A 21,812-nucleotide genomic window follows, 5' to 3' on the forward strand; every position below is an offset into this window, starting at 1 on the left:
AAATGGTGACCGTGTGCTGCCTTGTTTGGCCTCTAGTCTTGTGACTGTGGTCAGTGAGAGTAAAATTCAAGTTTTGGCAATTTAAAATAATTCTAGCTATATCCGGCCACCTGTGTTATGTATTATATGGACTAGTACTATTTGGTAAAGGTGATTTTCATTGCGTAAAATGTCACTGATGATTTTTAAAGGCAGGATTTTGGGTGGTGTGTAAATTTTTTGGGGCGATCCCTACTAAGGGCCGTTTGATATGAGACGCGCTGAGTGAAAACCCAACTTGTTTTTTGAGAAGATGTGTGCTACATCAATAGTTTTATGTATGCTTTATTTGCTTCAGTAAACAGTGCAAGAAAACACGACTTGATATATCTAATATACTAATGGATTCACCTCTTCATGTAGAGTAAGAATATCTTTTTTTTGTTCTGTTTCATGAAGCAAACATGAGTTACGTGTGTTTCTTTGTGTTGCAGTAAAGTATAACTTTATTGTCCCATTTCTAAGCTTGGATAACCTTCCTGTTTGATAGCATAAGTATATTAGGCCAATAACTACACCTTGATGACTGCCCCAGTTCATGGTGAATAGGATGACACAAGTCCCAACTTCATACTTGAGACTTATGATCGAGCGCCTGTAATTTTTTGTCCATATAGGCGCATTACAAATTGATTTTTTGCTCTTGTTGTCTATCGCTATAACTACAAAAGCTGTTATCAGATAAAACATAGTCCATTGGTTTTCCCACTAGAAAACAAAAGTGTCATAAAATGAAGTTTGAGGAAAATACAAACAAGTCAGGTTTTCACTCAGCGGGTCACATAAATTTAACAAAATATTTTCCCGGGCTAGATGGGCTGTCCTTGCCATTACCCCCCACCACTGGCTGTCAGAGTGCTGGATAGCTGGAAATGAAACAAGGAGGTCACCTAAATTTGCAGATATACTAGTGGACATTTAATCCTTAATCCAGTCATGGATATATACTGAGATGAAATAGGGATTAAATGTCCATTAGTATATCAGCAGGTTTAGGGGACCTCCCTTGTGTCATTGTCCTATTGTAATATGTCTAATTTTCTTTATACTTGTATCAAGAGTAAATAATGGCTTCCATTATTTACTCTTGCTTGTATTAATGAAAAATACATAATTATATAATTTGAAAATCCTGAAAGTACAATAGAAATACTTATAATTACTAGGAATATCTTATAATTACTGGGAATATTTTATAATTACTGGGAATATCTTATAATTACTGGGAATATGTAGTGATCAACAGATAGTAGTAATGTAAACCAATTAACTACTAAATGATTATTAATATTATTATCAATAATGATTCACACTATAGGATCAGTTACTCTACTGAAGTGGAAGTTGTTAGCTACCCCACAACTGGGAGGAGCCACCTCATATTTCAGTAACCTCATTCAACCTGGTGTACATATGAAGTCTTGGAAGGGAATTAGCCCCAAACATTCCTCACACAACGCTATCTCACAAGACAACAACAACACTACTAACATCGCCACAACAGCTGACGATGACCTCGGCTCCAGTGTAGACTGCTCCCCATCCTCCAGCTCTATTAGCAGTAAAGGGAAGGTCTACTCTAGGACTAAGACTAACACTAGTACTTGTAGTGTGTCAGGGATGAATGATATTACAGGATTATTATTAGACTCTAATAGTAATAATAATAATAGTGAAGAAGTTTCTGGAGTGTTGAGAAGTGATGTAGTTTCCGCCAAAAGTAGTGACACACTTCCTCACCTACATAGGGTGGGGATGGGTAGGTTAAACCCTGCTCTGAAGATGGGATGGTTACCAGGCAACACTCAACTACCCATAGTAACAAGGAATGTTGGACTGGCTTCTTTACTTGATGACGAGGTTGACTCCTAACAACATTTTATACATTATAACCTTACCCCATTATTTATTGCGTGTCTGTAACCCCTCATGAGGGGGCTGTACTGACCCCTGATGAGGGATCCATGTTGTATTAGTTCATTACTTATCAGTGAATTAATAAGAGTTACAGGTACATGTTACAAGTATCATATCCATGGACATTTAGACACTATCCCATTATGTTATGTTGTAGTGTTAGAAGAACTGATCAACCAGCTGGGGGTACTCATGATGAGGTAGCAAATACTTATTCTGTGAATGCTATCCCACAAGGGACCTGTGAGAAGAACTGTTGACCTTTTCCCAGGGAAGAGAAACTGAATTCCTCGAGGCTGCTCCGCAACTCTTTGGACCCAAGTTTCCCCACGATGCTGCAGACCACCTGGAACAGTTAGTAGCCCTGCAGAAGGCAAAGGCTCCCAGCAGCAATAGTTCTGGCAGTTTGTCAGGTTTTCAGAAGTCCCCCTCCTACCAAACAAGTTAGTGTGATTTATTACTTTCAACACATGACATAACTACAATTTAATTTTGCTAATGTTTCATAATGCACGTGGGCCTGTCCTCTCCCCTGAGGCCAATTACCATGAGGTTAGGATAAGCCTGTAATACAGGGAGTCATAAACATGTAACTAAAATGTGAAGAATGCAGAAAACATCCCAGACCCAGTGGTGACTTGATCCCCCGCAACATGTAGTCTAGGCATGTGCCAAAGGAGCCACAACAACTGGGATCTGAGTTAACTGAAGTAATAGTGATGTGTCACATTTGTTACAAGTGTAGTGTATAGTGTGATCAGTCTTGTGATACAGGTCACCTATAGTGTATGGTGTGATCAGTCTTGTGATACAGGTCACCTGTAGTGTATGGTGTGATCAGTGTTGTGATATAGGTCACCTGTAATGTATAGTGTGATCAGTGTTGTGATACAGGTCACCTATAGTGTATGGTGTGATCAGTGTTGTGATATAGGTCACCTGTAGTGTATAGTGTGATCAGTGTTGTGATACAGGTCACCTATAGTGTATGGTGTGATCAGTGTTGTGATATAGGTCACCTGTAGTGTATAGTGTGATCAGTGTTGTGATACAGGTCACCTGTAGTGTATGGTGTGATCAGTGTTGTGATACAGGTCACCTGTAGTGTATAGTGTGATCAGTGTTGTGATACAGGTCACCTATAGTGTATGGTGTGATCAGTGTTGTGATATAGGTCACCTGTAATGTATAGTGTGATCAATCTTGTGATATAGGTCACCTGTAGTGCATGGTGTGATCAGTCTTGTGATACAGGTCACGTGTAGTGTACGGTGTGATCAGTCTTGTGATATAGGTCACCTGTAGTGTATGGTGTGATCAGTCTTGTGATACAGGTCACCTGTAGTGTATGGTGTGATCAGTCTTGTGATACAGGTCACCTGTAGTGTATGGTGTGATCAGTCTTGTGATACAGGTCACCTGTAGTGTATGGTGTGATCAGTCTTGTGATACAGGTCACCTGTAGTGTATGGTGTGATCAGTCTTGTGATATAGGTCACCTGTAGTGTATGGTGTGATCAGTCTTGTGATACAGGTCACGTGTAGTGTATGGTGTGATCAGTCTTGTGATACAGGTCACCTGTAGTGTATGGTGTGATCAGTCTTGTGATACAGGTCACGTGTAGTGTATTGCGTGATCAGTCTTGTGATACAGGTCACCTGTAATGTATAGTGTGATCAGTCTTGTGATACAGGTCACCTGTAGTGTATGGTGTGATCAGTCTTGTGATACAGGTCACACTATGTTCCTGTATAGTGGAGAAGCCTGAGTCAATTATGCTCAAAATTTTCTCCCCATTATGCTCCTAGGTTAGCAACAATAATCTTGGAACATTAACCAGTGAATGCTCTATTAAAGTATTTCACTACAAAATGACTGTTCTATTAGACAGTATTGATCTAAATGAGCTATGTACAATGCATTTGAGTGCTCTATTGCAGTTTACACTGACTATTCTAATATAGTATAGCGGCGTAGCCCCCAAAATTGGCAATATTGTGTAAAACCACAAAACTTTCCACATAAATAGTACTCCTCATGACATGTAATTTTAGATATAGTGCCATCGCTGAGTTGACCCTTGGTGACTTTTACGGCCATTTTTGTACATAAAATTAATCATTTTTGTCTAACTCCCTGAGGCAGTAATTAACTTGTTAAAACATGGTACCAAAATAAAGATCTTGTTGATAGAAACAACTTGGTTTTTATTTGAAGTCAATACGTGATTTCAGTACAAAGTTATGACCATTTTTACTAGCTGCAAAATTTGATAAATTTACCTGCCCTCGAAGTGTGAATTACCTGTGGGCAGATAATTATGCATAAATTTATCAAATTTTGTAGCTAATAATAATACTCATAACTTAAGAATGAAATCTCCTAAAGTATTGACTTCAAATAAAAACCAAGTTGTTTCTATCAGCAAGATCTTTTGTTTGGTACCATGTTTTAACAAGTTAATTACTGCCTCAGGGAGTTAAACACAAAAATGATCAATTTTCTGTACAAAAATGGCAGTAAACGTCACCAAAGGTCAAATCAACGATCGCACTATATCTAAAAATACATGTATTGAGGACTACTATTTGTGTGGAAAGTTTCATGGCTTTATGAAAAAGTGCACAATTTTTTTGTTGTGCCGCTATACTAATAGGGAGTATCAATCTATTTCATGGAATTAAGCTACATAGTTTGAAATATCCACCTAATATGCTAGCATTATGGCATAACACTCTTGCAGTCTAATATGCTTTTTATTATGCTAGGCCTAATAGTGGAGGGGCTATAAATGAAAAAATTAAGTTTTTGATAAAAGAACACAACATTTGCTAGAGTCATACTATTTCAAATTCATGTTAGATATGGTGCCAAATTACCAATCATATCATGAAGAACTAATACAAAATGTAAATGGAAGCCATAAATGTTCAATGACAAACATACTAAAACTTTCCATTTGGCAGTCATATTCAAAAGCTGATCAAGGGAGGTGTCCATCCTAGTCAGATACAGTGGAGAGTCAACTATCAGAACATTTGATTATCCGAACACCAAAGTGACTGCTCAATTAGAGTATTTTGTCAAACTGTGTATGCTTTATTAGTGTATGAACAAAGCTCTGAATATAAATCAATGGAATTTCATTTTCAATTATATGAACACCTCTCCCATATTAGTTACTCTCCACTGTACTAAAACTCTCCACTGTACTAAAACTCTCCACTGTACTAAAATGACAAAGCCAAGATGTCTGACATAATTATTATCTTTAGCTTATTACACTGAAATATTGCCAGTTTTACAAGTGTACTGTATGTGTGAACAGATTTGTGAAAATTGGTCTTCCACACACATCCAATTCTATGAACTTGAAAGACTGTTACTCGGAACATATCACCTGAAAATTTTCAGCCATTCACTAAGCTATGTTGGTGCTCACTACTTTAATTGCAAGTCAATTGTCTTTTCCAATTTGAAGCTATGAGTCATCAAATTTGGTAAATTGGATGTGTGTGGAAGACCCCTTTTCACAAATCCGGTCACAAAACAGTTTATTTTACCATCACATTTTAATGGTTTCTGACTACACCTCTAATACTGATAACAAGTTCATACTAATGTTATGTTAGTGTAAATGCCAGTTAGGATTCAGTTGTATGGCTTGCTGACCATTTTATAGATTACAAGTTGCAAACATGCCTTAAGGTAATCATGGATTTTAATCATGGCTATTGTCTCAAATCATTATTAGCTGTGTATATCTTACTGAACTTCCACACAAAACTTGTTTCTTTTATCACTGTGACAAAATGACTTAGTTGCTCCACTAATTACTGTCTCCGATAGCTGTTTTTTTTCCTTCAAATATTTAGTTAGGGAAAACAGCACTGATCAGTCAAGGAAGGCTGTGTCTTCAGATGTGCCCTAAGATACAGTAGCTAGCTACACATATACACAAGAAAAATTAACTACTTTTGACGCAGCTGTAAAACACCCTAATAGAACAGTCACTTCAATACACTTAATACGTGCGACACTACTCCGTATTACACCTAGGAAATGGTGACCGTTCTATTAGGGTGTTTTACATAATTTCCAGTGTCTAAATTAAAGCAGTAAAAAGTACCTACGTACGTTTAGCACCTGCAGTTGCGTTACTATTGAGACACAGTAAATCTTCTATAGTGATCGAAATTTTCGTCGAAACTAGCCTGCGGATACGCCCTCAGGGTGTGGTACTCATATTGCGCCTTAGGCAGTAGTGAACGTTTTTTTTAGTATGGTCCGCTGTGCCTTGGGGTAGGGAACAACAAAATCAGTTTATAACTTCACGAACAGTAGATATTAACTATTGTGGTTCTATTTAATGAACAGAGCGGTAAATTTAGAGCGGTAAAAGTTAGCGCCGTTAACTGGCAGCTGCTTTGTCAGTTGCTAGGAAATTTTGTAAAAGTTGCAGCTCTAGAATAGTTAGCGTACGTAGAGCAGTATTGATTGTAGGTAGTTAGGCATTAAGTGTAGTGAGTTATAGTGTAACTAGTTAGGTGTGGCTGGAGAGGATAGCTCAGAGGGAGGCTTATAAAACATTATGGCTTCAGTTTCCTTTTCGAAATTTGCTGCTGAGCTAGCTAGTTTGTTTAGGTATGAGGTTGGCACTTAGTAGTAGTTTAGTTATTTTTAAATAGTTTTAGAGTTTTTCCTTTCTTTAAATTTGACCAATGAGTAGTTTACAGTTTTGCTGTATCTTTTTCAAGCTTTGTGAATTGTTTAGGTTGCTTACTAATATTAAACTAGCTACAGATTTAGCTTCCAAATTTACTGCAATGCTCACAGCTTGCTACTTTGAGCTCTGAGCTAGACTTGTTGGCTACTACATTAGTAAAGAACTAGTAACAATTGTCAACTACCTGACTGTTAGCTGTAGTGTTGACATAGACTAGGTCTATAGCATTAGCTACTAGTGTTGTGATAGTAGTTGAGTAGTAGCTTCTAGTGTAGTCTAGTAGTTAGGCTATGTTGTAACTTGTTGTTTATTGTGAAGTGGAGCAACGACAACAACAAGTGAGTGAACTGTATAGCTAGTAGCTAACAGAGATGGGGACAAAGCTTGGTAGCTGCAGCACTTGATCAGTGTGTGTCTTGTATCTTGACAATTCTCAGGAGATGACCTAAGTGGCTGTGAGAGCTTCTGAAAATAAAATTTACAATTTAGATAACAAGCTACCCAATAATCTAGCTAGTTGGAATTTACCAAAAGTGTAAAGCTATCCTTTGGCTTTACTCCATCTCTAATCAGCTGTCACTGAGGGAAGCTAGTCTGGTCAAGGGTGAAGTGTTGACAGTGTTTTTGGCTTTACGTTGAATGAGGTCTCCAGCACATCTAGAATTTCAGCTTCATTAAAATAATGAATTGTTTAAATACTACCATAAATTTATAATTACTCTAGAAATCCTAAATATTGTCTAAAAAATATCCACTTCATCAAAATAATAAATTTTAGTTCTGTTAGAAATACTGTAAATTTATAATTATTCTAGAAATCCTAAATACTGTCGAATTTCAGCTTTATCAAAATAATCAATTTATCGCCATCAGAAATACCTTAGAATTATAAATATCTCAAATCCTTGAAATCCTAAATATTGCCGATCTTTGCCATTCTCTACTACAAGTCCCAATTCTTGTCCGATACTCAAATCTTAACATTTCATGATGGACCCCTCAACGTTACCAATTAACATAATTTTAATCAAATAATAAAATTTTTATCAAAATCAGAACAAAATGACACTTGCGGCCATTACAGTCATAAAATAGTACAAAGTGAAAACTAAAGAAAAGTAGCTACTACCAGTTAATGATCAGTTTTGTTTGACATCCTCTACTTTCTCTGTTCTTGATAATTACTTCATGTAGTGATCTAATCCTCTTCCTATCATCTTCAGTGTAACCAAAGGGTAGGAATAGCCATTCTAATGTGTCGTTATTGTAGAGGGCTTGTAGTAGACGTTGAGCAGCTTCTCCACTGATCTTGTTGGGACTCATCCCCAGCCTGACTAGTGATGTATTGTTCTTCATTGTAGTGGCAATGACATCACAAGCTTCATCAGTGATGAGATTGTCCCAAATGTAGAGCACCTTCAGTTTGTTCCCCTTTGATATTGCAGTGAATAGGGTAATGGCTGATGGTGATGATAAGCTGGTACTATGCATGTCCAGTGTCACTAGCCTAGAGGAGGGATGGGTCAACATGTTGTAGAGAGCAGGGTCCTCTCCGATGGTGTGGTTACCAATAATATTCAACTCTTCCACTCTACAGTGGATGATGAGGTCACTAATGAAGGAGGAGGAAGATCTGGTGAAGCCATTATACCCCAAGTCGAGTATTTTGATTGTCACGTTGTGTGACATCAGATCGCGATAAATGATACGAAGACCAATATCTTGGATATGGCAGTCCCACAAGTTAAGCTTCTTCCACTCCTTGTGGGGTGAGCAGGTAAGGAAGAGTGTAACACACTCAATATCGTATGGTGATAGGCTAGTGGAGCTAAGGTTGATTACTTTGTTATGGAAACATTTCGAATTTGTAATAGATCGACAAATCTCTTCGTCGCCAGCTTCTTTGAAACAACGAAACAGGCGAAGACATTTTATTTGTTCTTCGAGGAATTTATGAGAAACAACGATCGCTGCTTCGTCTCTACTACCAGAGAAGAATCGCTTGAAGGATTGCAAGATGGATGGTTGTTCTTGTCGAAGGAATTGTTTGAAGGCTGGTCGCTGTCCTTTGGTGAGTGTAGTGTAGATGGAAAACATGTTAGCGTGAATATCATTCCAGAACTTCTCGCGGAGTACTATCAACTCTTCGCGGGTTGGAAGCTGAGCGACATGGTAAGCTGCCAAGAATTCTTGTATGGAGAAATGTGAGAAATTGAACGTCATCGTTTTCGCAGTAACACCAAAGTGCTGCACAGCCTGCAGCAAGCCAAACCCATTGATGGCTCCTGGGATGGCTGTGATGTCAGGACAAGTTGCTTTCACCTCCTCCAAGGTAAATATTAACTTGTTGTCATTAAGAGCTTTGAGGGATAACTTTGCTAACTGTTTGACTATTGTATTGCAGGGCTCTGGGAGGTCGGCAAGATCGGTAGCATCATTTTCAAGAGGATGACCAGACTTGGCAAGATGTCGACAGATGGTGAGACAGATGAACCGATGGTACAGCTCAACGGAACTGTTTGGAAGGGGAATTCCCTGGTCATACAGATAAAGCAGTGCCACCATAATGAAAGGAACATAGCAAAGACCATTGATTGTGAGGTGGCTGTCAAGATAATCGGTAAGCTCTTTGATTTTCTGTGGATGTCCCTTTAGTGATTGTTCAATGTATAGCTTTCGTTCCTCTTCAGCAAAGCCCAGAATGTCAACTCTGACAGTTGCAACCTCTCGGAGTTTCACTGAGGCATGTGGACGAGATGACACTACCAAGCCACAATGAGGTAACACCTGACGTTTGAGTATATCAGCAACTAAACTATCTTTCTGTAGATTGTCTGGGAATTCATCAAACCCATCAAAAAGAAGAGCAAGATCTCTACCACCATTGCTAAAGAAGTATTGGCTACATGCAGTAGAAATTTCTACAGCCTTCCCATCCCCTCTACAAAACAAGCTAAGAAGGTCATTGATGAGTTTCGCCTGCTGTACAGCTGGATTGCGCAACTGGACAAGAAGTAGCAACTTGAATTTTTGTAACAGTTGTTTTGTACTCCATTTGTATGAAATTTCTTGTAACAATATTGACTTTCCAATACCTGGCAACCCCTCGACTAAAATAAGTTGTGGATCGTTGCTATCATCAAGTGGGGCTAAGATATCTACAAGTTGTTTAGTCATCTTACTAACATCCAGGACTTCCCTCAATGATTCATGGCTGCTATCTAGTTGATGACACTTGGGGACACTATCTGTGGAAGTGAGGTGGTCAATGCCACCTGATTGTAGTTTAGCTAAAGCAGTTGATAGTTTAATGTTGTGTTCACCTTGATGGTGAACTAACAACAAGGGTGTAAACTGTTTGGGTTGTTTTGGTGGCCAAGCATCTTCTTCAACAGCAAACCGTGTTTGTATAGTAATTTGACTAACCCTTTCTGACAGTACAGAGACCCCTACAGAAAGCCACAAATAATGTCAATGGTTAAAGCTATCACCTCCTTCTACCTTGTGTTGACTTGTCCATGTTGGGTTTGGAGGTCACTATAGTTAGTGAAGACAACACAATAGCTAGTTAATACAATTGTTTACCTACACATGTTGTACACACACAATAATAGCTAGTCACCTTTATCAGGAGCTTGATCACTGGACACTGCAGGTGACTCAATTGCTTTAAACAACTTCTTCCAACTAGCGGAGGGATCCATTTTAAGCCATTTGCTCCACATGTCATTACAGCATGGGACAGATCTGTATACGTTGTCTTGTTCTATGATGTCAAGTCTTCCTTTGGGTAGACCCAGTTGTGTTCCTATTACTCTCCAATGAGCAGCGTAGTGTGGTGTAATGTGGCTTTGGAGGTCCTTTAGTAGTGGAGTACTGGTAGCTATGAAGAATTAACATAATTGTATTTCACTAGTATGCCAGCCCACATTGTGGCCTAACAACAACATAATTTGGTACACACCCTCAACTCCATGTGTCACTCATGGGTGAGAAGGTAATAGTACGGGGATCATGTGATGACTAGCTAGGGTTTGGGGATATGATGTCATCACATGGTGAACATGTGTCATGTGATCAGACCACAATTGTCCAGTCACTTGAAAACTAGACCAACACCTACCGAGTGGTGTAATGTCAACACAAATATCTATTATGTCATGTATGTCCATACACTGGGAACTCTGTAAACGTCCGGTTATTTTACGATTACGCATAATTATTTCTATTGGCTACCTTTGTCGCTCGTCTTGAATTGTTCTAGTCCGTTAGTAACACTCTGATGGGCCATTCTGTGGAGGCACAAACAACGACAGGTAGGTAACGTACTAATAAATGATACATCAAGTTTATTATCGCGCACAACAGTGTAGGTTGTGGCGCGCTGGTCGGTACCAATCGCTTACCTGTTAATATCCACCGATCCTCTAAACTCACCTAGCAGGAAGAGAGAAGAAACTATTAAAAACAGCCACGCCCACTAAGTGAGATGTTTGTGGTATGAAATTTCAATAATCTGAGACCATATTAGGACATACAAATTCCCACACAATAGCTTTATAATGTACACTCCCTACCAACAGTGTATACAATAAGAAGTGTGTTATTTTCTCTAGTGATGTTGTTCCTACTAGGGTAACAGGTTGTTCCATGATCTGATACTGTATGGAGGGAAACTTTGGCGCCGTTAAAATTTGGCGAATGACCATGAATTCGCCAAATTTTCCCCATCCAAATATTTTGGTGGTGAAGAAAATAGCAAACCAAGCCTCAAACTAATCAATTTTCTACTCAACCAAGGGGTAGTGGGCCAGGCATGAAGCCAAGCCTGCCTCGACTACCTCACTAGGTAGCTATAGTTACTGTATACGTGGTGTCCTCAAACTTCACCTCGAAACGGGCATGACAAGTAGCGAGTCCTACCATATTAAGTACGATATTCACTATTCCAGTGGGTGTAGATCTACTGTCTATATAGTATTACCTTGAGTATTACCTTTTAGTTGGTAGCTGACTCCAGGCGCCGCTGAGAGGCGTGGCACTCCGCTAGTTCTCGCTTCAGGGCCAGGCACAGCAATTAGTAATCTAATTAATTAAATATGGCATGCGCTTTGCTAATAATTTGCCAAATTTTATTTTGCCAACAGTGATATTTTGCTTGATTTGCCTAATTTTCCCCTCCAAAGTTTCCCTCCGTACGGTAGTTGATGGTACAAGAGGTGGTCACTGCTAATAGTCTTGTAGAACCATCTGTGACCGGGATCAAAGTTTTGATCCGCAAAAATACTTTGATCACTTGATTTCGCCTTAAAAACAGCCTTGATTGCTTGATAATTTAGCACATATTTTTGTAAATTCTCATTTTGTTTGTGAGCTAGCTTAATCACCACTTTCTAGGATGCTTTGATTGCTTGATTCAGTGCTAATTTACCTCTTGATCACTTGATTTTTATCCTGGTTCTACAGGACTATTGGTAGTGCCTACCCCTTGTGGTAAGGTCAAATCACTTGTTTCACACAGAGACCTCAACCTGTAGTGAGATTTGCTTACTTATGAGTGAGGTCCCTTCTCAGTGGAAAATCTTTACTGTAAAAATTGCTACTTTTCATGGGAGATTTATTTGTATGTATGTCCATACTGGCATGACTCTGTGCTTTTACGATGCCATAGTGATTACCTTTGTCGCTCGTCTTGAACTGTTCTAGTCCGTTAGCAACACTCTGATGGTCCATTCTGTGGATGTATACAATTGAGAGGTAATTAACTTAAGCTAGGTTACATCATTGCGAACCACACTGTAGGTTGTGGCACACTAGTTCACTTACTGATCACCATCGCTTACCTGTTACTATCGGCTGATCAGGCGTGCAGGAAAAGAAAAGGATAATGGTAGCAACCACGCCCACTAGTTGAGAGGCTTGTGGTAAATACCATCACAATTACTATTGATTCCATATTAGGACATGCATTCCCATGTGTACATGATGCATTGCATGATCTTGTAGTGAGTGGCTGGACTCAGCTAAGGCCATCATTATTATATAACTTGTTTCCTGTTACTTAGTTCAACCAAAACTGATGTGGGCGGGAGGTGATTATTAATTATGCACATTTGACTGATCTATTTAGTAATAGAGTATCTCGATCTTGAAAGGTGCACGAATAATTCCAAAATGATGGTTTATTATTAACATCTCTGTCATGTTTAACAATGGTGGTGAACAATGATGCACAATTGCCGATGAAGTGATCTGATAGGCTGAGAATGGCCATGTCAACTACAGGTGGTTGCCTCATCACCACCCTTGTTCTGAAATCAAATTATCAGTAGCATATCACATAACCACATAGCATAAAATTTTGATGGAAGAGAGATGAGTTCTTATGACTCGAGTAAATTGTTTTGTTTTCAAATCTTCACATCGATATTTTGCTACATGATTGCTATGTGTGTATTTGTGTTACAGGCTATCCAGCATTAGGTCGGAGTCAGAGGCTACAAACACTGTCTTAGCTTGTATCTTTTCTACCGCATCTGTCATTTGCTGTAATATGCTTTCTCTTTAAGGATAGCAGATGTCGTATGTGAGTTTGCCATGGTAACCAAGGCATTGTGGGGACTCCATCATGTTAGTCATACAACTGTTACCATCCGTTAGCATATCACAAGCCCTCACGTGTAAAAAAACTAGTATTTTAAAAATTGTTAATTTAAAATGAAGTATAAAACCACCTCATTATAGTGACCATGTCAAGTAGGTCCCAAACATAGCTAAGGTGTACTTCAGGACCTCATTAATAAGACTACCTCATTATAGTGACCATGTCAAGTAGATCCCAAACATAGCTAAGGTGTACTTCATGACCTCAATAATAAGACCACCTCATTATAGTGACCATGTCAAGTAGGTCCCAAACATAGCTAAGGTGTACTTCATGACCTCATTAATAAGACCACCTCATTATAGTGACCATGTCAAGTAGGTCCCAAACATAGCTAAGGTGTACTTCATGACCTCATTAATAAGACCACCTCATTATAGTGACCATGTCAAGTAGATCCCAAACATAGCTAAGGTGTACTTCATTACCTCATTAATAAGACCACCTCAATATAGTGACCATGTCAAGTAGGTCCCAAACATAGCTAAGGTGTACTTCATGACCTCATTAATAAGACGACCTCATTATAGTGACCATGTCAAGTAGGTCCCAAACATAGCTAAGGTGTACTTCATGACCTCATTAATAAGACCACCTCATTATAGTGACCATGTCAAGCAGGTCCCAAACATAGCTAAGGTGTACTTCATGACCTCATTAATAAGACCATGTCAATATTGAAACCACAGTGTTTTGGTTCCAAGGGTGACCCTATTAATGAGGTATCACTGTATGTAGTACCGTTTAAGTAAGGATTGTGGTAAAACTTTCGCACACTGCCCAAAATTCTGCCTTCAAAAATCATCCTAGAGACATTTTACGAAACAAAAATTACCTTTACAGAATAGTACTAGTCCATATAATAGTACTAGTCCATATAATAGTACTAGTCCATATAATAGTACTAGTCCATATAATAGTACTAGTCCATATAATAGTACTAGTCCATATAATAGTACTAGTCCATATAATAGTACTAGTCCATATAATAGTACTAGTCCATATAATAGTACTAGTCCATATAATAGTACTAGTCCATATAATAGTACTAGTCCATATAATAGTACTAGTCCATATAATAGTACTAGTCCATATAATAGTACTAGTCCATATAATAGTACTAGTCCATATAATATATACTACAGCATAACAAAACACTTACAGGTGGCCGGATATAGAATTTTAAAAAATCACCAAACTCAAATTTTAGTCTCTCTCACTCACTGACTAGTCGCAAGGCTAGAGACCAAACAAAGCAGCACACAGTCACCATTTTACGTCACAATAACAAACTCACCAGTGGGATGTGCCTTTTGGGGTTTTGACAAGTGTGTCCTCTCTGTGCTTTGTCTTTTCATTTATTTTCAATCAGGCTGCTTGTCTTCTTCTTCATTCAACGAAACTGTATCTTCTTCATCCAACGAAACTGTATCGAGGTGTTAATTTTTCTTATCAACGCTTTCTTTCAGCAGCATATTTAGATGCCACAGAATTATTTCAGAGCTGGACTTCAGTCCAGGTGCTACTACAAGAGGTACACTAGCTAGATATCTGCAACTTCATGATTGGTATCTGGTTCGCGATGTTTGCGACCACACCCACCAAATAATGATCTAGGTGGACTATAGCGAAAGAGTACTGAGACCACACCTCTTAACAATCTAGCTAGCTATTTACTTAACAATGCACAAGATCACCTCAGATCTAGCTAGCTGCACAGTGCACACCCCTTGGCTGAATGAGTGTAATACAACAGTCATGTATGATAGAACAGTTACAAGTTACATTGTTATGGTAGACATAGTTATTTTTATAAGAAAAGAAGCAAGCACAATATAAAATAAGTATTATTTTGTTCTAAAGGAGACAGGTACCCCTCAGCAACAGCAAGGTCGATGGCTGGAGACACACAGGGATGCTTGGATCTAGTATTGTAATCCCCTGATACACATTATTGAAGAGTGCAGCAAGGAGAACTCCAAACTACAGCGAAGCCTGCCCATAACTACAGAATATGGGGAACTCCACTTCTCACTAGCAAATGGGCAAGATGTTTATAAGTGATGGTATCTGCCTTTCCCATACCTACAGCTGCGGAAAATACAAGTGGACTAATACAAGTTACATTGTAGCTAGCTGTGCCACAACAACAAAACTAAACAAACTATATAGTACTTTGAAAATTGTTAATTTAAAAATGAAGTAGGGATCTGAGGTCATGAAATACACCTTAGCTATGTTTGGGACCTACTTGACATGGTCACTATAATGAGGCGGTCATGAAGTACACCTTAGCTATGTTTGGGACCTACTTGACCTGGTCACTATAATGAGGTGGTCTTATTAATGAGGTCATGAAATACACCTTAGTTATGTTTGGGACCTACTTGACCTGGTCACTATAATGAGGTGGTCTTATTAATGAGGTCATGAAGTACACCTTAGTTATGTTTGGGACCTACTTGACATGGTCACTATAGTGAGGTGGTCTTATTAATGAGGTCATGAAGTACACCTTAGTTATGTTTGGGACCTACTTGACATGGTCACTATAGTGAGGTGGTCTTATTAATGAGGTCATGAAATACACCTTAGTTATGTTTGGGACCTACTTGACATGGTCACTATAATGAGGTGGTCTTATTAATGAGGTCATGAAGTACACCTTAGTTATGTTTGGGACCTACTTGACATGGTCACTATAATGAGGTGGTCTTATTAATGAGGTCATGAAATACACCTTAGTTATGTTTGGGACCTACTTGACATGGTCACTATAGTGAGGTGGTCTTATTAATGAGGTCATGAAATACACCTTAGTTATGTTTGGGACCTACTTGACATGGTCACTATAGTGAGGTGGTCTTATTAATGAGGTCATGAAGTACACCTTAGTTATGTTTGGGACCTACTTGACATGGTCACTATAGTGAGGTGGTCTTATTAATGAGGTCATGAAGTACACCTTAGTTATGTTTGGGACCTACTTGACATGGTCACTATAATGAGGTGGTCTTATTAATGAGGTCATGAAGTACACCTTAGTTATGTTTGGGACCTACTTGACATGGTCACTATAATGAGGTGGTCTTATTAATGAGGTCATGAAATACACCTTAGTTATGTTTGGGACCTACTTGACATGGTCACTATAATGAGGTGGTCTTATTAATGAGGTCATGAAGTACACCTTAGTTATGTTTGGGACCTACTTGACATGGTCACTATAATGAGGTGGTCTTATTAATGAGGTCATGAAGTACACCTTAGCTGTGTTTGGGACCTACTTGACATGGTCACTATAGTGAGGTGGTCTTATTAATGAGGTCATGAAATACACCTTAGTTATGTTTGGGACCTACTTGACATGGTCACTATATTGAGGTGGTCTTATTAATGAGGTCATGAAGTACACCTTAGTTATGTTTGGGACCTACTTGACATGGTCACTATAGTGAGGTGGTCTTATTAATGAGGTCATGAAATACACCTTAGTCCATATAATATATACTACAGCATAACAGAACACTTACAGGACATACTTGACATGGTCACTATAATGAGGTGGTCTCATTAAGAACATAAAAGAGGTAGCCAGCCATGACAACAATTCACTTCCCATCCTAAGATATATCCCCAACATATGGCCCATCAACAATGTGTTCTTGTATGAAGTTATTAGCTAAGGTGGTGACCATTCAAAGTAATGGCTGCAGGTGTCTGTTATATTCTGCCACAGGGTAACTCCCTGGGGCTCCAGCTAATGCAATAACCGGATGTTCAGCAACTGGAAACCTACATATAAACACACGAGCTGGATACATGGAGTATCATATTTTATTACCTTATATGCCATTGTTTAGCATTCCTGGGGATAATGAGTGTATCATAATTCAATTGGTAGTTATGACGAGTACTGAAGTCAATATTGAAGTGGTCCCAGAATGGACCAAATGGATTACCCTCCTTCATTCTTGGACATCCACCACTATTACCATAGCAATAACCTGTGATGTCATTACTAAGGGACCACAACCCCGCTACTTGCACGACGTCTGGGAGGCCACACCACAACAACTAGCTGGTTCACATAGTAACCACCTTATGATACAACCGTATTGTTGAGATGTCAAAGCAGTCAGTAAATGGCACCCTCTCCTGCAGTTACCATAACAAGTTGATGTTGTATTACTAAAAACTTTGTTTTTGGCAATTAACAGATTTTATGGCAAACTAGTGGGATTGTAATAAATATATGTACATGTTTGCTGGGGTAGCAGTTTTAAGTGATTTTGTAGTAGAGATGTAATTGTTAATAAGTCTTTGTAATTGTACACAGGACTTCAAAGAAGATAGCCACAAAGAGATATTTTTTATTTTAATATTTTGGGAGCATCCCGCACAACAGCACTAGAATAAACACTGCTGGGTAAGATGTTGACTATAATTATTACATTCTACTCTGTCAACAATGATGTTTTGACTCCTGTACACATAACTATGACAAACAACTTGAAACAAGATCAAAAGCTCTTGAGAAGTTTGTAATATAGTTGGTCAGTTAGAGAAGTCCATCATACGATGGCTCTTACTTCTATAATAATTATTAACATGTGTACTAACTTATCTACTTCAACATGATGTACACATGGTAGCTAGTGATGATCACTGGTGGATTATGTACTGGAGGATGTCAGATATGAACAGCCACACTTGATACAGACCTGTATTATAATATACATTAGTTCAGGCTATGATGTTGGCAAACGCAGCATGGGACTAAAATACTGGCCAGAGGAAAGCGAATTTTCATACAAACTGTTCACAAATAGATTAAAGAAATAAGAAGGAACTAAGAACCAAGTTGTTTTAAGACAAATCTTGTGTGCTCGAAGACTTGCCAACCATGCGGCTCTGCACTAAGTACATAGCTCTAACTTGTGTATAGCTAGTCTAGTATATTTATAATGTAGTATATAGTTCCCCTTTGATTACTACATGTGATATAACTTCACCATTAAATGTGAACCAGTCTTATCGCCTATTTAAAGGCATCGTGAAATGCTGGTTTTAAGTATTCAGTGTGTTGTAGCTCACCAATGTCTGAAGCTACGTGTACCAAAATTAAAATTAATTTCACACGTTTTACACCAATTTCTTACATTCAATAACATCTACTACACAACTAGCCAACACTACTTAAGTGTCCTGCCATTAAAGATGGTTTTAACGTTGGACGAGCCCCAAAAAAAGTGGGAGGCAGGGACCCAAAAAAGGTTGTTTAAAGAGGAAGGTGTAGGGATAGATTACGCCAAGTTATGGGACATTCAGGTCTGAAACTGAAAGGACATTTACAGCACAGTTCTTTATTCAACACCATGGAGCCATCCCCAGGCCAGCCAGAACTCCAATAGGGCCCCAGACCACTTGTACATGCTTGGGAAAAGTAGCCAACACTCAAGTCTAGCTGATTTTGATTATGAAATTTGATAGTTTATTCATGTAGCTTTGTGTTCTTGGTGAAAAAACCAAATCTGCTGTCATGGGTGATGAGACGGGTTCAGACCGGAAAATAGCTGGTCGTACATTCACCATTAATGGTACAAACAAATTATTTGATGTGGTAAGGAAAACACCATCGTTAGTGAGGATGATAAACTAATACATGAAGTTTATGAAGCCTTACAAAATCATCCTTAATGTAGCGTCTTAGTCTCATGTGGCCAGACCCATTTTCTTGGGGTCAAGGTTATAGATTTTCAAGTATAAGAACCCTTTTATCAAGGGGCACTTATAATTTGATAAGCACTACCTTGAGAAACTAGGGTCTGGACATGTGAGACTAGTAGTGTCTATTGTACTATTAGATGAGGTGTTGGGGTGAACGTCTGTGAGGGTCACAATACACTACCAATTCACACATTAGAATACTTGGTGTTGATATTGAGATCAACCTACTCTGTTACAAAACTACTACAGGAGAGGTGTGTCCACACAAAGTGATGTCATGTGACATCATCATTAACATCCTATTAATACTGATAATGCAGAGTCCACCAGAAAAACAATTTTATTTCACAAATTCAAATCAATTCTAGTCACCTATTCTAGCAGTGTGTCAAGCAGTCCCTACAAAATAATGTTAATGGTCACCATGGTTACCATACAGTTCAGGATTTGCTGTTTAACCATTCTTTTATGGCTTCCTTATCTCGTCTAAGCCACTGGGCATGGAGTCTTATGGCTTCACAACTTTGCTTCACCGTACGCTCCACACTGGCTGCTGGATTAGCTGTGAAGAATTCCTATAAAATTATTAATGTTGTAAAATACATGTGAGAATGTGTCCGCACATGCAAGAAACACACACACACACACACACACACACTACACTACACACACACCTCCACTTCCTTAGCACGTTCTTCACTAGCAAAGTCACTACAAACAGAAGATACTAGTCGTTGTAACATGAAGCTACCAGTGAATCGTTCCTTGCATTTCTGCCAGTTATCCCTCACATATTGCCATGACACCTCTCGGCCTGTCTTGCTGTATGGTACAGTAACCATAGCAACCACAACATGCAATGTACCTGGAGTTAGCAGCTGAGGCAAATAGTGTACAACAATCTTGAGCTCTGACTTTGTCCTGTATGGGAGAGGGATCACATGACCTCTTGTTTTCTTCACTAACTTACACATGTCACATGACATACACACTTACAGACATAGCATAGTCAAGACATTTTGTAACCAATGGTGACGTCTGACCATATCCCATGGCACGGTACAGTCGTACACTCTCCTCCTGGCTAGCTGATTTGGAGTGTAGCTATGAAAACTAATGTAAACAACATCATATATGGTAATGACCTCACTTTACACAATTGATCAAAAGTCTCCTCATTGCCATGTTTCATTGCCAGTGAGAACACCTACAGTAATGTAGTGTAGATGTGTTGAATAGTTTTGTAGTTACTACACTATAGACAGTAGGTAATATCCTAACTGTGTACATGGTAATAAATGATAAGTGTTCCATTACCAATCACAACTGATAACAGTGTATGGAGATGTGTTAGTGTGTTCATCATGAACTGACAAATCCATCTAGGGGTATAATATTAGTGTATGGTCTAACTGATCACCTTCAGTTTATTTGATGAATACTAACATTGGTGGCTTGCACGTAAGAAGTAAAGCAAACTGAAGTCTGCATTGAACTTCTGCACGAGTAAATTGTGGTTTCTTTTCAGCGGTCAGCTGAAATATGGGTGTGGCGACTTGATCTAGACTTTGTGAATTACCATCCCTTCAAGTTTTACAGGTGTTTAACAACTGAAAAACAACGGTGAGGGCTCGTAGACTAGCCTATCCCTTTGAGCTGAAATGGGCATATCCTCCATGTACGTGAACAAAAATGAAGGGCAGCTTTAAGGCTTTGTTGAAAGAATTTGCAAGAAAAAACACAAGATAGCAGGGGTTAATCAAGGGGGTGGGAGGGGCCTACAGCCCCCCCCTGGGTTAGCTATTGCCCCCCCCTAGGTTTATACCTAAAGCCTTGAGAAATGGAAAGGTTTAATTGATCCCAAAGTTGTATAATCCAATGGTCAATATTCAATGGCATCACAGTAAAATTTCACCAAAATTGAGTATATTTACACCTAAATTTTCGCCACCCTAGAATCCAAAGCGACTTACTTCGCCCCCTCTAGGTTAATATTCTGGGTTGAGCCCTGGATAGTCAAACTATAAAACAGTTTAGAAGATATTGCTGTGTGCAACATGATGTTCAAATGCTTCCTTAGCAATGCATAATAACATAATTCCATGAATTACAAAATCCGCAATTACATTAATTCCAAATGAGATAGCTAGCTGCATGGTGTCTGGTTTTCAGAAGTATTACAACATCAACTTGTTTGAATGATATTTTTGGGCAAGAAAACTCATGATCTCTACTTCATGTGGGAGGATCAAAGTGTCATGACATGCTGTATTTTCCATATTGTACTAATAAGTTGTATAACTGTACTGTGTGAGTCATACAGTATAGTCCTGTGGATAATTGGGAAAATACAGTTCACTATACAGTACACTTGGACAAATACAGTACAGTTGTGCAGTGCAGTGATGTAAGGACACACAATTGATCACATGACAATGTAAATCACTAAAACTAGCCAGACTAATCCTACCAGTTTGGTCTATGACTAGAAATAGATTACATCAACATTTACTGATAGTCTGACATGGAAAATTGATGCAACAACCTCACACACAGACAGCACGATGGATCACCTGTGTGACACTGTCAAACGTTAAAACTAGTCAAACCATCGTTCTACGACTACAAATAGATATGACAACTTTCTGATATTCTGATCAATGAAAACTGAAGTGATTCGGGTACTCAAGAAAATTGCTCCAAGCAAGATGACCAGGAAGTACAATAAAACACTT

The 21,812-nt window shown here is 38.7% G+C and overlaps 2 protein-coding genes, 1 long non-coding RNA gene and 1 pseudogene across 10 annotated transcripts in view; 2 read left to right on the forward strand and 2 right to left on the reverse strand.

The window, feature by feature from the left end:
* Positions 1-9,777, forward strand: part of LOC136241729 (trafficking kinesin-binding protein 1-like) — a 30,789-nt gene extending 21,012 nt beyond the window's left edge. For 2 of the 6 annotated variants that reach the window (XM_066033002.1, XM_066033006.1), the window contains exons 11-17: positions 1,358-2,399; positions 8,281-8,754; positions 8,803-8,855; positions 8,918-9,015; positions 9,088-9,303; positions 9,357-9,463; positions 9,513-9,777. In XM_066033002.1, coding sequence (XP_065889074.1) covers positions 1,358-1,911 — 554 coding nt within the window. In that variant the 3' untranslated portion in view covers positions 1,912-2,399; positions 8,281-8,754; positions 8,803-8,855; ... (2 more) ...; positions 9,357-9,463; positions 9,513-9,777. The remainder of the gene's footprint in view (positions 1-1,357; positions 2,400-8,280; positions 8,755-8,802; positions 8,856-8,917; positions 9,016-9,087; positions 9,304-9,356; positions 9,464-9,512) is intronic. The other 4 variants (XM_066033004.1, XM_066033007.1, XM_066033005.1 and 1 more) reach the window with 4 other exon arrangements.
* LOC136241724 (protein NLRC3-like) lies at positions 7,689-11,204 on the reverse strand. Its single transcript, XM_066032997.1, has 5 exons — positions 11,090-11,204; positions 10,920-10,975; positions 10,306-10,566; positions 10,185-10,220; positions 7,689-10,132 (listed from the first exon to the last, which is right to left on the reverse strand). The coding sequence occupies exons 2-5, from the start codon at positions 10,972-10,974 to the stop codon at positions 7,809-7,811; spliced, it is 2,676 nt and encodes an 891-aa protein (XP_065889069.1). The 5' UTR covers position 10,975; positions 11,090-11,204; the 3' UTR covers positions 7,689-7,808.
* LOC136241739 (uncharacterized) lies at positions 10,855-17,729 on the forward strand. 3 transcript variants are annotated; one of them, XR_010694390.1, is made up of 3 exons: positions 10,855-10,999; positions 11,052-11,167; positions 17,087-17,729. It is a non-coding gene; the product is annotated as an uncharacterized lncRNA (long non-coding RNA). The 3 variants fall into 3 exon arrangements; XR_010694392.1 differs by having other exon boundaries at positions 17,211-17,729; XR_010694391.1 differs by having other exon boundaries at positions 17,252-17,729.
* Positions 17,730-19,399: 1,670 nt separating this feature from the next.
* The window catches only part of LOC136241726 (puromycin-sensitive aminopeptidase-like), a 110,252-nt pseudogene continuing 107,839 nt past the window's right edge, over positions 19,400-21,812 (reverse strand).

Source organism: Dysidea avara, chromosome 12, assembly GCF_963678975.1.
Source record: "Dysidea avara chromosome 12, odDysAvar1.4, whole genome shotgun sequence".
NCBI lineage: Eukaryota > Metazoa > Porifera > Demospongiae > Dictyoceratida > Dysideidae > Dysidea > Dysidea avara.

Coding starts and splice junctions, on each gene's coding strand:
- LOC136241724 (XM_066032997.1), bottom strand. CDS start 10,974: ATGGCCCATCAGAGTGTTACTAACGGACTAGAACAATTCAAGACGAGC. Junction 10,567..10,919: donor ATTCAAGACGAGCGACAAAG/GTAGCCAATAGA, acceptor AATTCTTCATAG/CTACCAGTACTCCACTACTA. Junction 10,133..10,184: donor CATGGACAAGTCAACACAAG/GTAGAAGGAGGT, acceptor GGCTTTCTGTAG/GGGTCTCTGTACTGTCAGAA.